At 41.9% G+C, this 20,480-nt stretch overlaps 1 protein-coding gene across 1 annotated transcript in view; it reads left to right on the top strand.

The window, feature by feature from the left end:
• The window catches only part of LOC121570887 (protocadherin-15-like), a 481,652-nt gene that overhangs the window by 334,321 nt on the left and 126,851 nt on the right, over positions 1–20,480 (top strand). Inside the window, exon 22 of the mRNA XM_041882214.2 lies at positions 1,737–1,853. Within this exon, the coding sequence (XP_041738148.1) occupies positions 1,737–1,853 (117 nt within the window). The remainder of the gene's footprint in view (positions 1–1,736; positions 1,854–20,480) is intronic.

A 20,480-nucleotide genomic window follows, 5' to 3' on the forward strand; every position in this document is an offset into this window, starting at 1 on the left:
GATTACAGCCACCCATTTTCAGTTATTTGAAAAGGAAATCATCTCCCAAATATCACTATTTCTAAAACAAGCCATAGAAAGTTGGTTGCAATTTCAATTTAATCCTCCAGAAACGACAGAACAAATAATGCAACAAATATTGTGGTTAAATTCAAATATACTAATTGACAGAAAAACATTATTTATTGACAAAATGTTTAAAAAAGGTATAATCTTCGAAAATGATATCATCGGTAGGACTGGTGGAGTTATGTCGCACATGCAGTTAACAAAAACATATGGAAATGTCTGCTCTACCCAAAATTACAACCAAATAATTGCAGCCTTACCGCAAAAGTGGAAGAGGAAAGTGGAAGGGGGAGAAAGTAAGGAACTTGTCTGTCGGCCTTGCATTAAAGAACATAATTGGTTAAGGAAAACTGTGATAAATAAAAAAGTATATCAGTTTCACTTAAGGACCAAAGGATTGACAGCCGTCCCATATAGATTGCAAAATAGTTGGGAAGAGATTTTTGACGTACCGATCCCATGGCATAGTGTTTATGAACTGACACGCAAAACGACACCGGATTCAAAACTTAGAATCTTTCAATTTAAATTATTATATAAAATTCTTGCTACCAATATAATGTTATTTATATGGGGGATACAATCTTCCCAGCTCTGCAGATTTTGCTGTAAAGAGACAGAATCATTAGATCAGTTGTTTTGGTTCTGTCCATTTGTAGCTTGTTTTTGGACACAGGTCCAGGAATGGCTAAAGGATTGCAATATTTACCTGGAGCTAACCTTGCAGATAGCATTACTGGGTGATCTGAAAAGTCATAGTCAATCGATCAATAATATAATAATACTTTTAGCAAAAATGTTTTTTTAAAATTCACAATCTGTAGAAGCAATGAGGATAGAAAGGTTCAGAACTTTTGTAAAAAATCACAGTACGGTTTAAATATATATGGCAAATAGAAATCCTATATGGATGGTGTTAAGAGATAGATGGGAGGTGTTGAATGGAGTTGAAGGATGGGACTAATAACAAATAACAACAAATAATAACAAGATAACTAATAATGTAAGCATACTGTGTCCATAATAAGTATATAGGTTGTATGTTGGGAGCTTTTGGGAAAGAGCTCCGTTAGAAAGATATGGCATATAGAAGCAAACCTGATGGACATCATGAAAATGATCGGAGAGGTTGATAGTAGAAGAAGTTCAGGAGCAAAAACAAATACAATATAATTATTGTAAAATTGACTGTGTCCATAAGGTGTAGATAGTAAGTATATGCTGGAAGTAGAGGCCTGGGCATTGTTGTTCACTAATTTACCCCAAGTAGGGAAAGGATGGCGGGGTTGAGAAGTAATAAAGGGGAGTATATATAAAATAAAATAAATAATAATAAAAAAAAGTATTACAAAAAAAAATTAGTTCACTATCAGATATGAATACACTGTCCTAGAGCAACGCCCTCGGCCAGACACATTTCCTCAACATTTACATTATTTAGAATAGATCAAATGTGAGATTGACAGTTCTATCACTTGCAGACTGATTGATAAAATGTGAGACTGACAACGGTTACAATGAAACTAAAAATGCTGTGATGATTCATGCTCTGACCCAGACTTTCTTTCCTTTACCTCCAAAGCATTGGGGGTAGACAAAATGAATATTATACATTCATAATAGGCTACAGTAGTTTATGCATCTATTCCTTTTCTTTTTATTGACAGGATATGAATGACTTCTCGCCAGTGTTTAGCCAAGCGCTGTACAAGGGCCTGGTGGCCCCAAATGCAGAGAAGGGAACGGTCATCACCACTGTGTTCGCTGAGGACCAAGACCCTCCTGTGAGTATCACTGACCGCTTGGTGACCAATGATTCAGATTAAGATTCATATGTATTGGTCTTAAAGAGCACAATGATTTTCACAGCTCATGCTATCACAGCTGATGACACAAATTATTGTTTATTACACAGCGTAATGAAATAGAGCACTACCAGCAAGAGCCAATGTTCTCTTCATAAAAATAGCAACCTGATTGTGTTGCATCTGTTCTGTTCCCTCTGTCACAGTTGTCATAATGTGATGATCACTTCTGTTAAGTATGTTAAACAACACACCGTTCTGTCTATCTGTATCTGTCGTCATTGGTTTGACATGGCTGAGCAGTTCCACACAGCCTTACTGGTATAGACAATGTTTTTGCCAGCTGCAAACCAGGTGAATGAAATTACACCATACAGCACCAGAATTTTGACACCCTGTTTTGCTCAGAAATTATTTCCCCTATCACAGGTGAGGCTGTACCGCACGCGGCACACCATACACCACAGATTTTTACTGCTTCCCGTTTGCTCTGTCACTAGGACAACAAGGACAGTACGATAAAGCGAAGACGTTCGGAATCAAATAAATGCTAGAGAAGAAGGTTATTTTGTCCCCAGAAAAATTTGGTTCAGCATCATCAACCCTATGCCAAATAAAGGTGGGTTTATTGGTAGTGAAATCACCTAAATATATATTTAATAGCCCCATAGGTGAGTCAGCATTCTACCTTAAACGCTCTGTCGTGCCCTCTCTCTTTTCTTTTGAGACTGGAGTTGTTTTGCATTATAACAAGTGCTCAGCATTGTTACATGAACCTTAAAGTCCTGATGTTCTCAAAGTGTTTAGTCCATGTTAGCTTGAATTGTTACTGTAGCATATCTTTAATGTATGTTCTGTGTAGATCAAGTTAGCTTTGAACTGGGCAAAAGTTTCAGGGTAGAGGATAGAGGTTGTATTGAGCCAATTGGAAGCTGAGGATGATTTGGTGACCAAGGTAGTCTGAGTGGCCAGGTGGGGAATTTAGCCAGGACACCGGGTTTACACCCCTAATCTTACAATAATTATCATGAGATCTTTAGTGACTTCAAATAACAATACATTTTGCAGCAAGCCTGCAGTGGGATGCAGTGTGGTATGGCTAGCCAGAAAATGTATTAGTAATATGTAAGAAAAGCAGAGACCTTTGGGGCTTCTTTGTGCACATCTCTTCCTCACTCTCTTGAAAGTGACAGTGTCTCTCCTTTTTCTCACTTGTTTCTGCCGCATTGAAGGTCTATTTGTCTCACTCCCTGGCAGTCTCTTGGCAAGGATTTTTATATAATTGAGTGATCTGTCATTTTTATAGTCTGCATCAATAAATTGGACTCTTGTGTGAACTGTGTCCATCAAAAACAATTCAGCTATCCCTAACAATCCTCATCTGACACTTCTCGAATCTGTCTGCTCGTTATAACCTCCCAGGGGGTCTTTTGAAAAGGAGATTGGTATGAAAGGACCTCCTGCTGGTTGTGTTACCACCAGGGTAGGGGGCCTATGTGGTGTCTGTAGCAGAGGAACAGTGCACATCCCTGCACTGTAAACCCCAATGTTCTCTCATTACTCAAACCCATTGCACTTAATATATCTGAGTACAGTTGCTTAAAGTGATTTTGTAGTCATTACTCAAGCCGATAGTCACTGTGACCCTGTAGGGGTCCAGATTTGAGTTGTATCAGCTTAAAATGTTGAGTAAGGCCCCAAATAAGCCACGTCTCCATATAATTTCCCAGTGTGCCTTGTCTTTTCGAGTGAATTGGAGAGTTACCACCATGACTGTATTTGTTAGTGACATGGTTCTTGAATTCATTCATTTTCAGTCATGTGGCGTTCACCAAATGAATTCCTAGGCAAATTGTATCATTATAATTAAACTCTTTATGACATTACATATCTAATAAGGCCGTATTTCAAGGCCTAGCAAAATGTCGGTAACTTTCCCAAAATTCCCAGATGTAAAAAAAAATAATCCTGGTTGAACGATTTCCAGTAATCTTCCAACCGGGATTTCTGGAAAAACTGGAAAATGTACCAGAACTTTGCAACCATACCTGCAAGTCACTTTACGCTGGTTTGCAAAGTTATGTGTAATTCCTATTGGAATTCAGCCAGAGTTACGATATTGTTATGTGAATAATTCAATCTCAATGGTTGAACTCAACTATTTCAGTGTCTCTGTGCGTCTCCCAAAAGGTTGTAATGCTTTTGGATCAAGAGTCCCGGTCTGCATAGTCAGGCCTTTATTCATTGAGAATTCTGTTATCACAATTTCAGAGTCCATCTTTTATACTGACACGTCATACAAAAAATCCCACCCCGCTTTAGGAGGGCTGTATTTTTCCACTGTACATGGGTTTAGCTCATGTTTTCCTCTGCTCACACACATATGTTCTTATCATAGTTTACTCCCTGCATTCCTCAGTTATCGCCGTTCTCACAATATTCTGACTGCCTCATTGTACTTCTAACTAAGCTACACATATTATCAGATTATAGTCTTATGATTCTAACACTTTTCACACAGTTTCAGGGTTTAATAATTAGTCATGATTAATTTACCAAATTCTTGTATCAGATATCCAACAGTTGGAATTTTTATTCACCCGCAACCTTCATTCAGAATGACTGCCAGGGTTAGAAACAATATGAGACTACCTAAGTCATTTAAACAGGAACAACCATTTCAGTAACGGGTGCAAAAAAATCAAACTAAATTATTGGATTAGTTTAGAAACGTATGTTATTTATCGTTGTGTAGCATAAGATTAATAAATCAATCACTGAATTTACATGCAAAAACACAGATATTAAATACAATTCCAAAAAATCTACCTGCAGTAGAGCATGCTGGGATTTAAATAAATTTAGTTTATGTGAATTCTCGTTTAGCTTTGAGTCAGTAACACAAACATTTTAAGTAATACTGACTTTTCATGGACAATGACTTCAACTTACTAGAAGTATTTAAGTTAAATATGCCTTGGGGTTTACTGTGGGGTTCACTTTGGGAGATGGGATGTCAATCACAACAGTGTGGATCTGAGCATTTCACAAAACATAGTTAACCTGCAGCCATGACTCACTCCAAATACACTATATATACAAACGTATGTGGACACCCCTTCAAATTAGTGGATTAGGCTATTTCAGCCACACCCGTTGCAGAAATGTGTATAAAATCGAGCACACCGCCATGCAATCTCCATAGACAAACATTGACAATAGATTAGCCTTACTAAAGAGCTCAGTGACTTTCAACGTGGCACCATCAAGTCAGTTCATCAAATGTCTGCCCTACTAGAGCTGCCCCGGACAACTGTAAGTGCTGTTATTGTGATGTGGAAATGTCTAGGAGCAACAACGGCTCAGCCGTGAAGTGTAGTCATTACACAAAGAACGGGACTGGCAAGTGCTGAAGCGCTTAGCCCGTAAAAATCGTCTGTGCTCGGTTGCAACACTCACTACTGAGTTCCAAACTGCCTCTGGAAGCAACGTCAGCACAATAACTGTTCGTCAGGACCTTCATGAAACGGGTCTCCATGGACGAGCAGCTGCACACAAGCCTAAGATCACCATGCGCAATGCTTTACACCTCTCCCCGTCAGGAGAGGTGTAAAGCTTGCCGCCATTGGACTCTGGCGCAGTGGAAACGTGTTCTCTGGAGTGGTGAATCACGCTCCACCATCTGGCAGTCCGACAGATGAATCTGGGTTTGGCGGATACCAGGAGAACGCTACCTGCCCCATTGCCACTAGAGATCCTGGTTCGAATCCAGGCTCTGTCGTAGCCGGCCGTGACCGGGAGGCCCATGGGGCGGCGCACAATTGGCCCAGTGTCGTCCAGGGTAGGGGAGGGAATGGCCGGCAGGGATGTAGCTCAGTTGGTAGAGCATGGTGTTTGCAACGCCAGGGTTGTGGGTTCGATTCCCATGGGGGGACAGTATAAAAAAATAAAATAATGTATGCACTCACTAACTGTAAGTCGCTCTGGATAAGAGCGTCAGCTGAATGACTAAAATGTAAATGTAAAGTTTGGTGGAGGAGGAATAATGGTCTGGGGCTGTTTTTCATGGTTCAGGCTAGGTCCCTTAGTTCCAGTGAAGGAAAATCTTAACGCTATGACATTCTTGACAATTCTGTGCTTCCAACTTTGTGGCAACAGTTTGGGGAAGGCCCTTTCCTGTTTTGGCATGACAATGCCCCCGTGCACAAAGCGAGGTCCATACAGAAATGGTTTGTCGAGATCGTTGTGGAAGAACTTGACAGGCCTGCACAGAGCTCTGACCTCAACCCCATCTAACACCTTTGGGATGAATTGCGAGCCAGTCCTAATCACCCAACATCAGTGCCCGACTTCACTAATGCTCTTGTGGAAGCAAGTCCCTGCAGCAATTTTCCAACATCTAGTGGAAAGGCTTCCCAGAAGAGTAGCGGCTGTTATAGCAAGAAAGGGGGGATCAACTCCATATTGATGCCCATGATTTTGGAATGAGATGTTCGACGAGCAGGTGTCCACATACTTTTGGTCATATAGTGTATCTCTACCTCTCTGTGCATGTGTATTGTCTGTCAGTCAGTCTGTCTGTCTGTCTGTCTGTTTGTCTGTCTTCTAGTCTCTCTTTATCTCCCGCACTCCCACTCTACCTGTGTGTCGCCTCTTTTTTACTGTACAGAATATACTGTTTGTATTGCTCAGTTACAGTGCCTTCGGAAAGTTTTCAGACCCCTTGACTTTTTCCACATTTTGTTACGTTACAGCCTTATTCTAAAATGGATTAAATAAATAAAACATCCTCAGTAATCTACACACAATACTGTCACGCCCTGACCTTAGAGATCCCTTTTATTCTCTATTTGGTTAGGTCAGGGTGTGATTTGGGTGGGCATTCTAGTTTTTCTATTTCTTTGTTGGCTGGGTATGGTTCCCAATCAGAGGCAGCTGTCTATCGTTGTCTCTGATTGGGGATCATACTTAGGCAGCCTTTTTCCCACCTTAGTTTGTGGGATCTTGTTTTTGTATAGGTGCTTTGTTAGCCTGCAGAACTTTACGTTTGTGTGTGTTTTGTTGTTTTGTCGGTGTTCAATGAATAAATGAAAATGTTCGCACCTTGGTCCGAGCCGTAAATACACGAGCGTGACAAATACCCCATAATGACGAAGTGAAAACAGGTTTTTAGAAATTTTTGCAATTTTATAAAACATAAAAAACAGATACCTTATTTACATAAATATTCAGACCCTTTGCGATGAGACTCAAAATTGAGCTCATGTGCATCTTGTTTCCATTTATGATCCTTGAGATGTTTCTACAACTTGATCTACATCCTGTGGTAAATTCAATTGATTGGACATGATATGGAAAGGCACATACCTGTCTATATAAGGTCCCACAGTCGACAGTGCATGTCAGAGCAAAATCCAAGCCATGAGGTCAAAGGAATTGTTCGTAGAGCACCGAGACAGGATTGTGTCGAGGCACAGATCTGGGGAGGGTACCAATACATTTCTGCAGCATTGAAGTTCCCCAAGAACACAGTGGCCTCCATCATTCTTAAATAGAAGAAGTTTGGAACCACCAAGACTCTTCCTAGAGCTGGCCCGCCCGGCCAAACTGAGCAATCGGGGGAGAAGGGCCTTGGTCAGGGAGGTGACCTAGAAGACCTTTCAACAGGACAACGACCGTAAGCACACAGCCGAGACAACTCTGGAGTGGCTTCGGGACAAGTCTCTGAATGTCCTTGAGTGGCCCAGCCAGAGCCCGGACTTGAACCCGATCGAACATCTCTGGCGAGACCTGAAAATAGCTGTGCAGCAACGCTCCCCATCCAACCTGACAGAGCTTGAGAGGATCTGCAGAGAAGAATGGGAGAAACTCCCCAAATACAGGTGTGCCAAGCTTGTAGCGTCATACCCAAGAAGACTCAAGGCTGTAATCGCTGCCAAAGGTGCTTCAACAAAGTACTGAGTAAAGGGTCTGAATACTTATGTAAATATGATATTTCTGTTTATAATGTTTAATACATTTGCAAAAATGTCTAAAAAACCGTTTTTGCTTTGTCATTATGGGGTATTGTGTGCAGATTGATGGGGGGGAATGTAATACATTTTAGAAGAAGGCTGTAACCTAAAAAAATGTGGAAAAGGTCACGGGGTATGAATTCTTTCCGAAGGCACTGTACAAAGTAGATCGGTGCATTATGATACACTAGTTGATGGATACTGAAGCAAACATCTGTCAGGTGGAGGAGGGCTTAGCCTAGTGTGCAGACATACATACACATACAAACACACACACACACACACACACACACACATGCTCTCCTCTCTCCTCTTTACTACTCCTCTTAATTCTGGCCTTTGTGCTGAATTTTTGTTGAAGAGTACAGTAACAAGTGTGCTGTTGTTGTGCCTCCTTTTCACAGCAGCGCTAATGAGGGAAACAAGGACGGAGAACAGAAAAATAATTCAATCTCTGACAAGAACTGTTCTCTGTATTTTGGGCTGTACCATACAAATGTCAAATGTCAATTTGACTTGATTCCATGCAGAGAATTGCCATGCAGAGAATTGCCATGGAGACAAAGCCTGAGAATACAAAGGGATCCGGAAGCATCTCTTCTGATCACTTACTAGAGCTCTAGGAAATCAATTGGAGAGGTCTAATGAATACCTATGCAGTTAATGTTTCTGAAAATTGAAGGTTCTGAAGTTCACATCACAGTCGGAACACATTTAGCTCCATGGATCGCTCCATGGATCACTCTGCGGACAATGTCTCATAAGGGTCTCAAAGTCTGTCAATGACTCTTATTACTGTCATTTTAGCCAACAATAGGAAGGGCTATGTTCTAATAACAGGCTATGTCGCTAATATCAGGCGAAGAAGAAGAGAGCAGTAACATCATCAGTTAGAAGATATTCTAGGAAGTAGTCCTGCCCTTGGAGAAATATGGGTGGACCTGAAAGGACCGATTAAACCCCTGGCCATACAGTAAAGATGTGTATGACATAGATTACATATTGGTTCTATTTCTAATACTCATTTGGATGTGTCACTATGAGATTTGCTTAGGCGGATCACTAACTTGAAGAACCAACGTCGTTTGTACACAGACAGGTGGAGTGGCGAATGAGGTGAGCGCCTCTCCTCCTTATAAGGAGCCACTCGCCAATCCTCTGGTCATGCTGCAACATGATATCTTAGGAAAGGTAAAATGTCACAGTAGCTCACCCTCCCCTTCTCTGTCTGTTGACTCTCTCTCTCCCTTCCCTCCTCTATTTCCCCCTCCCTCCCTCCTTCACCCTCTCCCTCTCTCTCTCCCTCATGCAGACAGACAGACAGACAGGCTGCCAGACAGACAGGCAGACAGACACAGACAGACAGACAGACAGACAGACAGACAGACAGACAGACAGACAGGCAGGCAGGCAGGCAGGCAGGCAGGCAGGCAGGCAGGCAGGCAGGCAGGCAGGCAGGCAGGCAGGCAGGCAGGCAGGCAGGCAGGCAGGCAATCTGCAGACAGAGAGATAGTCCCCAAATAAAATGTAAAGGAAGTTTGTTCTGAAGTGTCTGTCCTATATCTGAGAGATATAAGAAAGATCCGGAAACATTAGTAAAAGAAATTACACATATTTAACCCCTTATTTTTGGCACTAATTAGTCTAAGCAATATATAATTCTACCAAGCTACAGTGAGGGAAAAAAGTATGTGATCCCCTGCTGATTTTGTACATTTGCCCACTGACAAAGAAATGATCAGTCTATAATTTTAATGGTAGGTTTATTTGAACAGTGAGAGACAGAATAGCAACAAAAAAGTACTTGATGGCAAAACCCTTGTTGGAAATCACAGAGGTCAGACGTTTCTTGTAGTTGGCCACCAGGTTTGCACACATCTCAGGAGGGATTTTGTCCCACTCCTCTTTGCAGATCTTCTCCAAGTCATTAAGGTTTCGAGCCTGATGTTTGGCAACTCGGACCTTCAGCTCCCTCCACAGATTTTCTATGGGATTAAGGTCTGGAGACTGGCTAGGCCACTCCAGGACCTTAATGTGCTTCTTCTTGAGCAACTCATTTGTTGCCTTGGCCGTGTGTTTTGGGTCATTATCATGCTGGAATACCCATCCACGACCCATTTTCAATGCCCTGGCTGAGGGAAGGCGGTTCTCACCCAAGATTTGACGGTACATGGCCCCGTCCATCGTCCCTTTGATGCAGTGAAGTTGTCCTGTCCCTTTAGCAGAAAAACACCCCCAAAGCATAATGTTTCCACCTCCATGTTTGACGGTGGGGATGGTGTTCTTGGGGTCATAGGCAGCATTCCTCCTCCTCCAAACACGGCGAGTTGAGTTGATGCCAAAGAGCTCCATTTTGTTCTCATCTGACCACAACACTTTCACCCAGTTCTCCTCTGAATCATTCAGATGTCCATTGGCAAACTTCAGACTGGCCTGAATATTTGCTTTCTTGAGCAGGGGGACCTTGCGGGCGCTGCAGGATTTCAGTCCTTCACGGCGTAGTGTGTTACCAACTGTTTTCTTGGTGACTATGGTCCCAGCTGCCTTGAGATCATTGACAAGATCATCCCGTGTAGTTCTGGGCTGATTCCTCACCGTTCTCATGATCATTGCAACTCCACAAGGTGAGATCTTGCATGGAGCCCCAGGCCGAGGGAGATTGACAGTTATTTTGTGTTTCTTCCATTTGCGAATAATCGCACCAACTGTTGTCACCTTCTCACCAAGCTGCTTGGCGATGGTCTTGTAGCCATTCCAGCCTTGTGTAGGTCTACAATCTTGTCCCTGACATCCTTGGAGAGCTCTTTGGTCTTGGCCATGGTGGAGAGTTTGGAATCTGATTGATTGATTGCTTCTGTGGACAGGTGTCTTTTATACAGTTAACAAGCTGAGATTAGGAGCACTCCCTTTAAGAGTGTGCTCCTAATCTCAGCTCGTTACCTGTATAAAAGACACCTGGGAGCCAGAAATCTTTCTGATTGAGAGGGGGTCAAATACTTATTTCCCTCATTAAAATGCAAATCAATTTATAACATTTTTCACATGCGTTTTTCTGGATTATTTTGTTGTTATTCTGTCTCTCACTGTTCAAATAAACCTACCATTAAAATTATTGACTGATCATTTCTTTGTCAGTGGGCAAACGTACAAAATCAGCAGGGGATCAAATACTTTTTTCCCTCACTGTATATGGAATTGTTTTAACAAGGATCATTTTGCTATTTGATTTTGAATTTTAAAAAAGTATTAAAAAATATATACAAAAATTAATTGATGACAATTTGTATTTTCTATTAGCCCATACAAACACATTGAATAACATATTCGCTACATGGAACAGAGAGTCCCCCCAAAAAAAATCAAAAGGAAGTTTGTTCTAAACATGTCTAACCTATATCTGAGAGATATAAGAAACATCAGGGGACAGTCTTTTATTTGTACATGTATTTAACACCTTATTTCCGGCACTAAACAGTCTCCATATACAGTTGAAGTAGTAAGTTTAAATGCACCTTAGCCAAATACATTTAAACTCAGTTTTTCACAATTCCTGACATTTAATCCTAGTAAAAATTCCCTGTTTTAGGTCAGTTAGGATCACCACTTTATTTTAAGAATGTGAAATGTCAGAATAATAGTAGAGAGAATGATTTATTTCAGCTTTAATTTCTTTCATCACATTCCCAGTGGGTCAGCAGTTTACATACACTCAATTAGTATTTGTTAGCATTGTCTTTAAATTGTTTATCTTGGGTCAACCATTTCTGGTAGCCTTCCACCAGCTTCCCACAATAAGTGGGGTGAATTTTGGCCCATTCCTCCTGACAGAGCTGGTGTAACTGAGTCAGATTTGTAGGCCTCCTTGCTCGCACATGCTTTTTCAGTTCTGCTCACATATTTTCTATAGGATTGAGGTCAGGGCTTTGTGATGGCCACTCCAATACCTTGACTTTGTTGTCCTTAAGCCATTTTGCCACAACTTTGGAAGCATGCTTGGGGTCATTGTCCATTTGGAAGACCCATTTGCAACCAAGCTTTAACTTCCTGACTGATGTCTTGAGATGTTGCTTCTATATATCCACATAATCTTCCTTCCTCATGATGCCATCTATTTTGTGAAGTGCACCAGTCCGTCCTGCAGCAAAGCACCCCCACAGCATGATCCTGCCACCCCCGTGCTTCACGGTTGTGATGGTGTTCTTCGGCTTGCAAGCAACCCCCTTTTTCCTCCAAACATAACGATGGTCATTATGGCCAAACAGTACGTTCATCTCTAGGAGACAGAACACGTCTCCTTCCTGAGCGGTATGACGGCTGCGTGGTCCCATGGTGTTTATACCTGCGTACTATTGTTTGTACAGATGAACGTGGTACCTTCAGGTGTTAGGAAATTGCTCCCAAGGATGAACCAGACTTGTGGAGGTCTACCATCATTTTTCTGAGGTCTTGGCTAATTTCTTTTGATTTTCCCATGATGTCAAGCAAAGAGGCACTGAAATTGAAGGTAGGCCTTGAAATACATCAACAGGTACACCTCCAATTGACTCAAATGATGTCAATTAACTTCTAAAGCCATGACATCATTTGTTTAAAGGCCAACATCCAAGCTGTTTAAAGGCACAGTCAACTTAGTGTATGTAAACTTCTGACCCACTGGAATTGTGATACAGTGAATTATAAGTGAAATAATCTGTCTGTAAATAATAGTTGGAAAATGCACAAAGTAGATGTCCTAACCGACTTGCCAAAACTATAGTTTGTTAACAAGAAATTTGTGGAGTGGTTGAAAAACGAGTTTTAATGACTCCAACCTAAGTGTATGTGAACTTCCGACTTCAACTGTACATGTAGGTATAGTTAAAGTGACTATGCATAGACAATAAACAGAGAGTAGCAGCAGCGTAAAAGAGGGGGTGGGGGGTGCAATGCAAATAGTCCGGGTAGCCATTTGATTATCTGTTCAGGAGTCTTATGGCTTTGGGGTAGAAGCTGTAAAGAAGCCTTTGGACCTAGACTCGGTGCTCCGGTACCACTTGCCGTGCAGTAGCATAGAGAACAGTCTATGACTAGGGTGGCTGGAATCTTTGACAATTTTTAGGGCCGTCCTCTGACACCGCCTGGTATAGAGGTCCTGAATGGCAGGAAGCTTGGCCCCAGTGATGTACTGGGCCATACGCACTACCCTCTGTAGTGCCTTGCGGTCGGAGGCCGAGCAGTTGCCATACCAGGCAGTGATGCAACCAGTCAGGATGCTCTCGATGGTGCAGCTGTATAACTTTTTGAGGATCTAAGGAACCATGCCAAATCTTTTCAGTCTCCTGAGGGGGAATAGGCTTTGTCGTGCCCTCTTCACTACTGTCTTGGTGTGTTTGGACCATTATAGTTTGTTGGTGATGTGGACACCAAGGAACTTGAAGCTCTCAACCTGCTCCACTACAGCCCCGTCGATGAGAATGGGGGCGTGCTCGGTCCTTCTTTTCCTGTAGTCCACTTTGTCTTTGATCAAAAGTGTGACATTGGTGGATGCGGTGGATTGAGACACATCCAATGGAGAAAAAAAATAGATATCTCTAGCTTAAACTGACAGACTTTTATGGGAATTGTTTATTATTATGCTAATTAGATTTACGCAGGGGAGCGGACTTCAACTCTAGAGGGTTAGGGTTATGGCGAGGGTTAGGTTTGGGGTTGAGCCATGATGTGGACATGATGCTAGGGTTGGGTTGATTTTAGAGTTTGTCTGTATGCCTGCCTACCTGCCTGGCTCCCTGTATCTCTGTCTGTGAGTGGATCTGTATATCTGTCTGTGTGTCTGTCTGTCTGTCTGTCTGTCTGTCTGTCTGTCTGTCTGTCTGTCTGTCTGTCTGTCTGTCTGTCTGTCTGAGTCTTACACCAATTTACCCATTGTAGCTTTATCTATGGCTTTTTTGCCTTGAATGCAATGTATTAGCTTACTGTATGCACCAATGCCCTTGATACATATGTATGCATCAATATCCTGTCTGTGGAGGTGGGAAAGTGGAGGAAGTAGTGGAGGTGGGAGAGAGAGGAGGGAGATGGAGAGACATAGCATAGAGAAGGGGGGAAAGAAGGAGGGAGATAGAATGGAGAGTGGAGGATAGAGAGAGAGAGAGAGAGAGAGAGAGAGAGAGAGAGAGATACTCATCTTTTCCCATTGACTGCAATGTATTCGCTTACGAATCAACCCTGTGATATTCATATTTTCCCATTGACTACAATGTATTGACATAAGCGTCAACCCTATGACACTGATGTTTTCCTATTGACATAAGCGTCAACACTGTGACACTAATCTTTTCCCATTGACTGCAATTTATTGACAATCTGATTAAATTGTTTGAAGCTTATCTTTTCCCATTGACTGCTATGTATTGAGAAAATTGATAGCCTCGATTCCCTCCCCTCACTGTCTGACGACTTGGTGTCAGGGGAGGGCGAGCTAGGTGTTGACGAGTAGGCTCTCCTAGCCTGGACATGCACAATATGGAGGAATCCGGCTTTTGCAACCCTCCCATGGTGGAGCCGTCACTGCCTGACCCCACCAACCTATATGCCGTGCTACTAACACTGCCGATACTTCCTTCTCTGGAAAGATGGAGTTCTTTTCTGCTAACTTTTTCACTAAGACGTACAAAGCCGTAACATGAGCTCAGTCAATAAGAGCACTTAAAATGATCAATTTTTTTATGGCTTACCAGGCCGAGTTACTGGAGGAGGTGGGGAAGCAACTTGACTCGGATACCCTGGATCCAGATGCTTGGGATGAGATCTGAACCTCTGCGCCTCCTGTTGTGCCATCCAAGGCTGTGGTCGTACCATGAGCCTGGCGGTGGTGGGAGAGAGGGTACTTAGGTTAAGCTTGTCCAGTTTAACAGACAAAGAAAAAGTGGACCTCCTGGATGCCCCTGTGACACCAAAGGAGTTGTTTTGGCAGCTGTCGCGTAAGAAAGAAGGCGAAGCCTCCCACTTCTGCCTGCCCCGCAAACCTGGGCCCTGTGGCAGCCCGTTTGTCACAGCAACTCGCCCCAGCCTCACAGCAGGGAAGAGGCATCAAGCTGGCCCTAGGGGGAAACCCCTAGGGGAAACCCCCGGCGACACAGAAGACTGCCAATACCTAGGTTAAGCCCTTGAACCAGAGCAAACCTGGAGGTAAACAGTCCTTTGCTGCAGCAAGGTTCCGCACTCTTAACCCCCCTAAGGGGGGGTGGGGGGCAAGAGGGGTCGACCATCCTAGGGCGCAGCCCTAAAGGCAATGGAGGATAGCGCGCAAAGCCTACGGCTCCCTTCCCTACTTCCCGGGTTTAACGTGAGCCATTCCTCCCCCTCTCCGCCTCACGCTTTAGCGGCAAGGCACGTCTGTGTTTTAGAAAAAAAATCAGTAGCAGCGCACTTTGGTGACACTGCTCACATGAGAAAATGGAGGAAATGCACTTCACCCCCAAGTGCTATCCTCCCTTGGACTCCCTTGGCACCTTCTCAGGTTCCAGCCATGGACGAAAGTCAGCGTGTCCACCCTCCCTCCGGTCTCTTCTGACATACAGTACGGAGCAGGACCCGGAACATATTCCAGTCCACGTGATCAAAACAGTCTTGGAGTGTGAATTCTGATTGGTCATATGTTTATAGGTTTTTACCAGTTGGATGTCACTGCGCCTTCGTTGGCGTATACTTCCTCAGTGTCGGCACCTCTGAGGGGTGATACTATTGGAACTAGTCCGGCTAACCTATATATTGCGGAATACATATGGCTCACATATTACTAAATAACAATAAAACAGCCACTTCAATATAACTAAGAAAAACAAGCAAAGGAAGAAAGGCATGCTTGAGAATGACCAAAGGATGCGCGAGTGGCTCCTTATAAGGAGGGGAGGGGCTCACCTCATTCACCACTCGACCTGTCTGTCTCCAACAGACGTTGTGTGATTAGTTCTTCAAGTAAGTGATCCGCCCGAGCGAATCCCATAGTGATACATCTCACTCATATTCTCATAGAACCGGGGTTACGCAAGTAACCCTACATTTTCTATGCCTCTGGCTCCCATGCATACCTCTTTAACTTTATTAAAACAGCATCATCCCATCATTGATCTCATATAAACCCTTTAAATCTCACTGTGTTGAAATGATTAAGCAGTGATTATCCAACTGCTATTTCCATTCAAGATAGCATCACTAAGGAGTAGTTACTGTAAGTGGAGTATCAGTTCAAAACAGAGCCCAGACGGTGAAAATAAACCATGTCCTCTAAATATAAGCCTGAGAAGTTATTGGTCCTCTGAAGCTCAATTGGTAGAGCATGGCACTTGTAGCACCAGGGTAGTGGGTTCGAACCCCGGGACCACCCATACGTAAAAATGTATGCACACATGACTGTAAGTCACTCTGAATAAAAGCGTCTGCTAAATGGCATATTATTCTATTATTATAAGTTGAAGGAGTACCTTGGGACCAGTTGTTTTATGCTTGCTGATACAGGAAGTGTACTCATCACTGTCTTTATCAGCCACATTCCAATTATTGTATCAGTTTCATATTCCAGGTCTTAAGCCTAAGTGGAGGCCTATCTTTTTACTCATTATTACACATTATTTTTGGAAGAGCATCATTCAACCTACTATATTCAGTTATTAGAATTTGTTTTACATCTTAATGATTTGGCTTGTAATCCTTGGCTTGTTGTTCTTAGTTATATTTATTGTACTGTACTATTGAAATGGTTGTTTTATTGTATGTGAGCCATATGTATTCCACAATATAGGTTCATTACTCTGGTGACAATAGCAGTGACTAATTGTTCAATTAATTGTTTAAGGGAAGCAGGAACTAAACTAGCACTGCCTGTTGAGAGGAGGAGTTGTTTTCCCACATTAACAGCTATTTTCTAATGTTCCCCCGATTTAAAGAGATGTTGTAGAAGGGCATGAGGTGTTGAAGAGTGAATTGGTATACATATTTCAGACACTATAGTCTAGTAGCACCACAAACATTGTTGACTGAGTAATTTGATTGTAGCCACTAGACTGTTTGTGGCCGACCGCCTTGATTCGGTCTTAGGTAGCAACATTTGAAATTGTGTTTTTTACATTGGATAAAAGTAGAGACTCTGAGCTAGAACATTTTATATAATAAACTGCAGTTGAGAAACAATGGGAAAGTAATTCTGCTTTGAAAGTTGATAAACTTGTAACCCCACTTTTGAGAAAATGGCCCTTGAATGTTTTGATACACCTACTGTAGAGCTCTTCTTTGTCTACACCCATTCAGCATTGTTCACACCCTCTTAAGTCTTAGCCTCACCCATCTCTTTAAGGATTTATATGTGAGGCCATGTGCTAATCAGAGTGAGTAGTGCAGTAAACAATCAAAGATTTCAAGATTAAACGTGGTGAAAGTAGTAGCCTACAATAAGGAAAAACTCCAGGTAGAAATACACTTTATCTAGTCCTTGGCCTATATCCTAATCTGACTTTGGTGCAGGTCATGTTGTTCTTCACATTACTGTCTCTGGTAAACACACACTATATCAAATACAATCTAAGTTTATTTGTCACATGCACAGGATACAGAAGGTGTAAACAGCACACTGAAATGGTTACTTGCATATTTGCATAGTAGCAATATCAAAAATAGAAATTGTCAATATAAAAAAAAAGAACAAAAAGTGTCAATGCCAGTAGAGAAAGAACAAAATAATATACAGTATGTACAAGAACAATATCAATAACGATATTAGTGATACTGGTGATAGACAATGTAGTTATATGCATACAATAAGGGGTAAAATGGCTGAGCAGCAGGATAAATAAATAAATAGTAGAAGGAACGTATGGTGTGTGTGTTTGTGTTAGGAGGGAGTCATGTGAATGTGCATAGAGGCACTGCAGATCGTCCGGATGACTGGGAATGCTTAGAATACCAGTACAATGTTTATTTGCACAGGCAAACAAAATCCCATAACAATAATTCTCAATGTTCCATTATCACTAGCTTTGACTTAATTACATTCCTTTAATGGGGAACTCAAACCACCTGGTAGCACATATTTTTCAAGAGTTCCTAAAATTTCCAAATTAACAACATTTTAGTAATTCGCCCTCAGTGATGAACTGGTTAATAATTGTTTTATTATGTTTTAGAGGTCACCAACATTTTACAAATGTGTAATTTCCCATTTTATACACAATTATTACTAAACATTTGTGGTAAATGAGGTTCGGTTTTGCTCACGTTCACTTCCTGGTTTTCAACCATCTTTGAATGCATGTTTAAAAAAACTGTGGGAGTCCGATAATGAAAACCACATGATCATTTTATTAAATGACATTGATTGAAATGATGAAATATACCAAACCATTTTTTATTTTTTTATTTTATTTAAAATTGGTTGTCAAAATTAGCCCGAGCTGCCTGTTAAAGGGTTAACGACCGAGTGTGTTTACCTCAGCAGAAGGCATAAAACATTGATGGTATGTGAGCTGCTGTAAACCTGAAAGCGTAGAGAGAGTAAGATTTTACCGTGAAGGCAAGCCCCATAGCAGACTGCTGTCTTGAATCCAGTATGAGACCTGCCAAACAAACATCAAATGCGGAAACTGGAAACGTCGATACAATGCTGTACAGTTTATAGGGGAAGGGAAACAGGAAAGGACATACATTCCTTTTTATTTCTTTTTCTATTATGTAGGCACACCGTCTCTGATCCTGAGGGCTTGTTTGGCCTTTCAGCTCACACTGCAGTAGCCACAAGGCCTAGGGTTCTACTTCTTAGTGATATTTCAAAGTCAAAGCATGTTATTACATGTTAGGGAACAACATATGACTGGTGGTGGAATCTGAAATGGTGGGCTTTTCTGGGTTGTCCATGGGCAAGATAGTTAGCCTATGCCCTATGTTCACCTGAAATATTTAAGCAGAAAGTGTCTGCCATACAAACAAATAATTCAGACAGAATGCTGACACTTTTGTTACAATATTTGGTAGGTGCGGTGTGCAGTTGCTAAACAAAAATGCCTTTGGTTTATTGCCTTATTATGCTCAGTTTGGATCTACAGTAACATAAATCCCTGAATCTACAAACAAGCCTGGATGCTACACACATGCCCCTCAGCGTATCAGTAAGCTCTCTCTGATGGTTCCTCACAATCTTTGGAAGATGTATCTGTGTGAGTAAACCACCCAAGGGATCTACCATCTCTAACCCCGTATTTGCTCAAGTCTGCTCAGTTTGACACTACAGCATAGAAAACCTGTTAGGCTGTATCAAGGCCAGCATTCTCAGTTATGCTGAAGGGCATTGAAGTATTATCTATATTAGAGAACAGCAAGAATAAAAAACTGGAGAAAACAATATAGCACTCTAAAGTGGTACATTAAAAAACATAGTTATGAGATAATCAGCAATATGGATCTCCCGAGGATCTCCCGAGTGGCGCAGTGGTCTAAGGCACTGCATCGCAGTGCTAGCTGTGCCACTAGAGATCCTGGTTCGAATCCAGGCTCTGCTGTAGCCGGCTGCAACCGGGAGACCAATGGGGCGGCGCAAAATTGGCCCAGCGTCGTCCAGGGTAGGGGAGGGAATGGCCGGCAGGTAGGTAGCTCAGTTGGTAGAGCATGGCGTTTGCAACGCCAGGGTTGTGGGTTCGATTCCCACGGGGGGCCAGTATGAAAAAAGATTTTAAAAAAAGAATAATGTATGCACTAACTGTAAGTCGCTCTGGATAAGAGTGTCTGCTAAATAATGCAATATGGAAGCATGATTAATCTTAATCAAAGGGTCATATTAAAGTCCCAAATTTCATAAATGGCTTTAAGTGGATTTTACTTGGGGATGGAGGGATGGGGGACATGGGGTGGGCATTATATAACTCCAATAGATGTGGTCATCCTACTGGTAATGAGGGGATGAGACGATGTTGTGTAGTCACAGTGTAGCAGAGGTAGTTGGTCAAGACCTCAAGACCAATGTTAGCACAAAGAGCTAACAGATAGAAAATAGCTCAGCGGGCAAACACCGTGAGTCATGTTCACGACCTATGGTGCTTTCAGAAAGTAGCCACACCCCTTGACTTAAAAAATAAAATGTGTTGTGTTACAGCCTGAATTTAAAATATATGTTTTGTCACTGGCCTACACACAATTACCCATAATGTCAAATGGGAATTATGTTTTTTGAAATGTTTTTGAATTAATACAAAATGAAAAGCTGAAATGTCTTGAGTCAATAAGTATTCTACCCTTTGTTATGGCAAGCCTAAATAAGTTCAGGAGTAAAACATGTCTTAACCAGTCACATAATAAGTTGCATGGACTCACTCTGTGTGCAATAATAGTGTTTCACATGATTTTTGAATGACTACCTCATCTCTGTACCCCACACATACAATTATCTGTAAGGTCCCTCAGTCGAGCAGTGAATTTCAAACACAGATTAAACCACAAAGACCAGGAAGATTTTATAATGCCTCGCAAAGAAGGGAACCTATTGGTAGATGGGTAAAAATAAAAAAAGCAGACATTGAATATCCCTTTATACATGCTGAAGTTATTAATTACACTTTGGATGATGTAT

The sequence above is a fragment of the Coregonus clupeaformis genome, chromosome 1 (assembly GCF_020615455.1).
Source record: "Coregonus clupeaformis isolate EN_2021a chromosome 1, ASM2061545v1, whole genome shotgun sequence".
Taxonomy (NCBI): domain Eukaryota; kingdom Metazoa; phylum Chordata; class Actinopteri; order Salmoniformes; family Salmonidae; genus Coregonus; species Coregonus clupeaformis.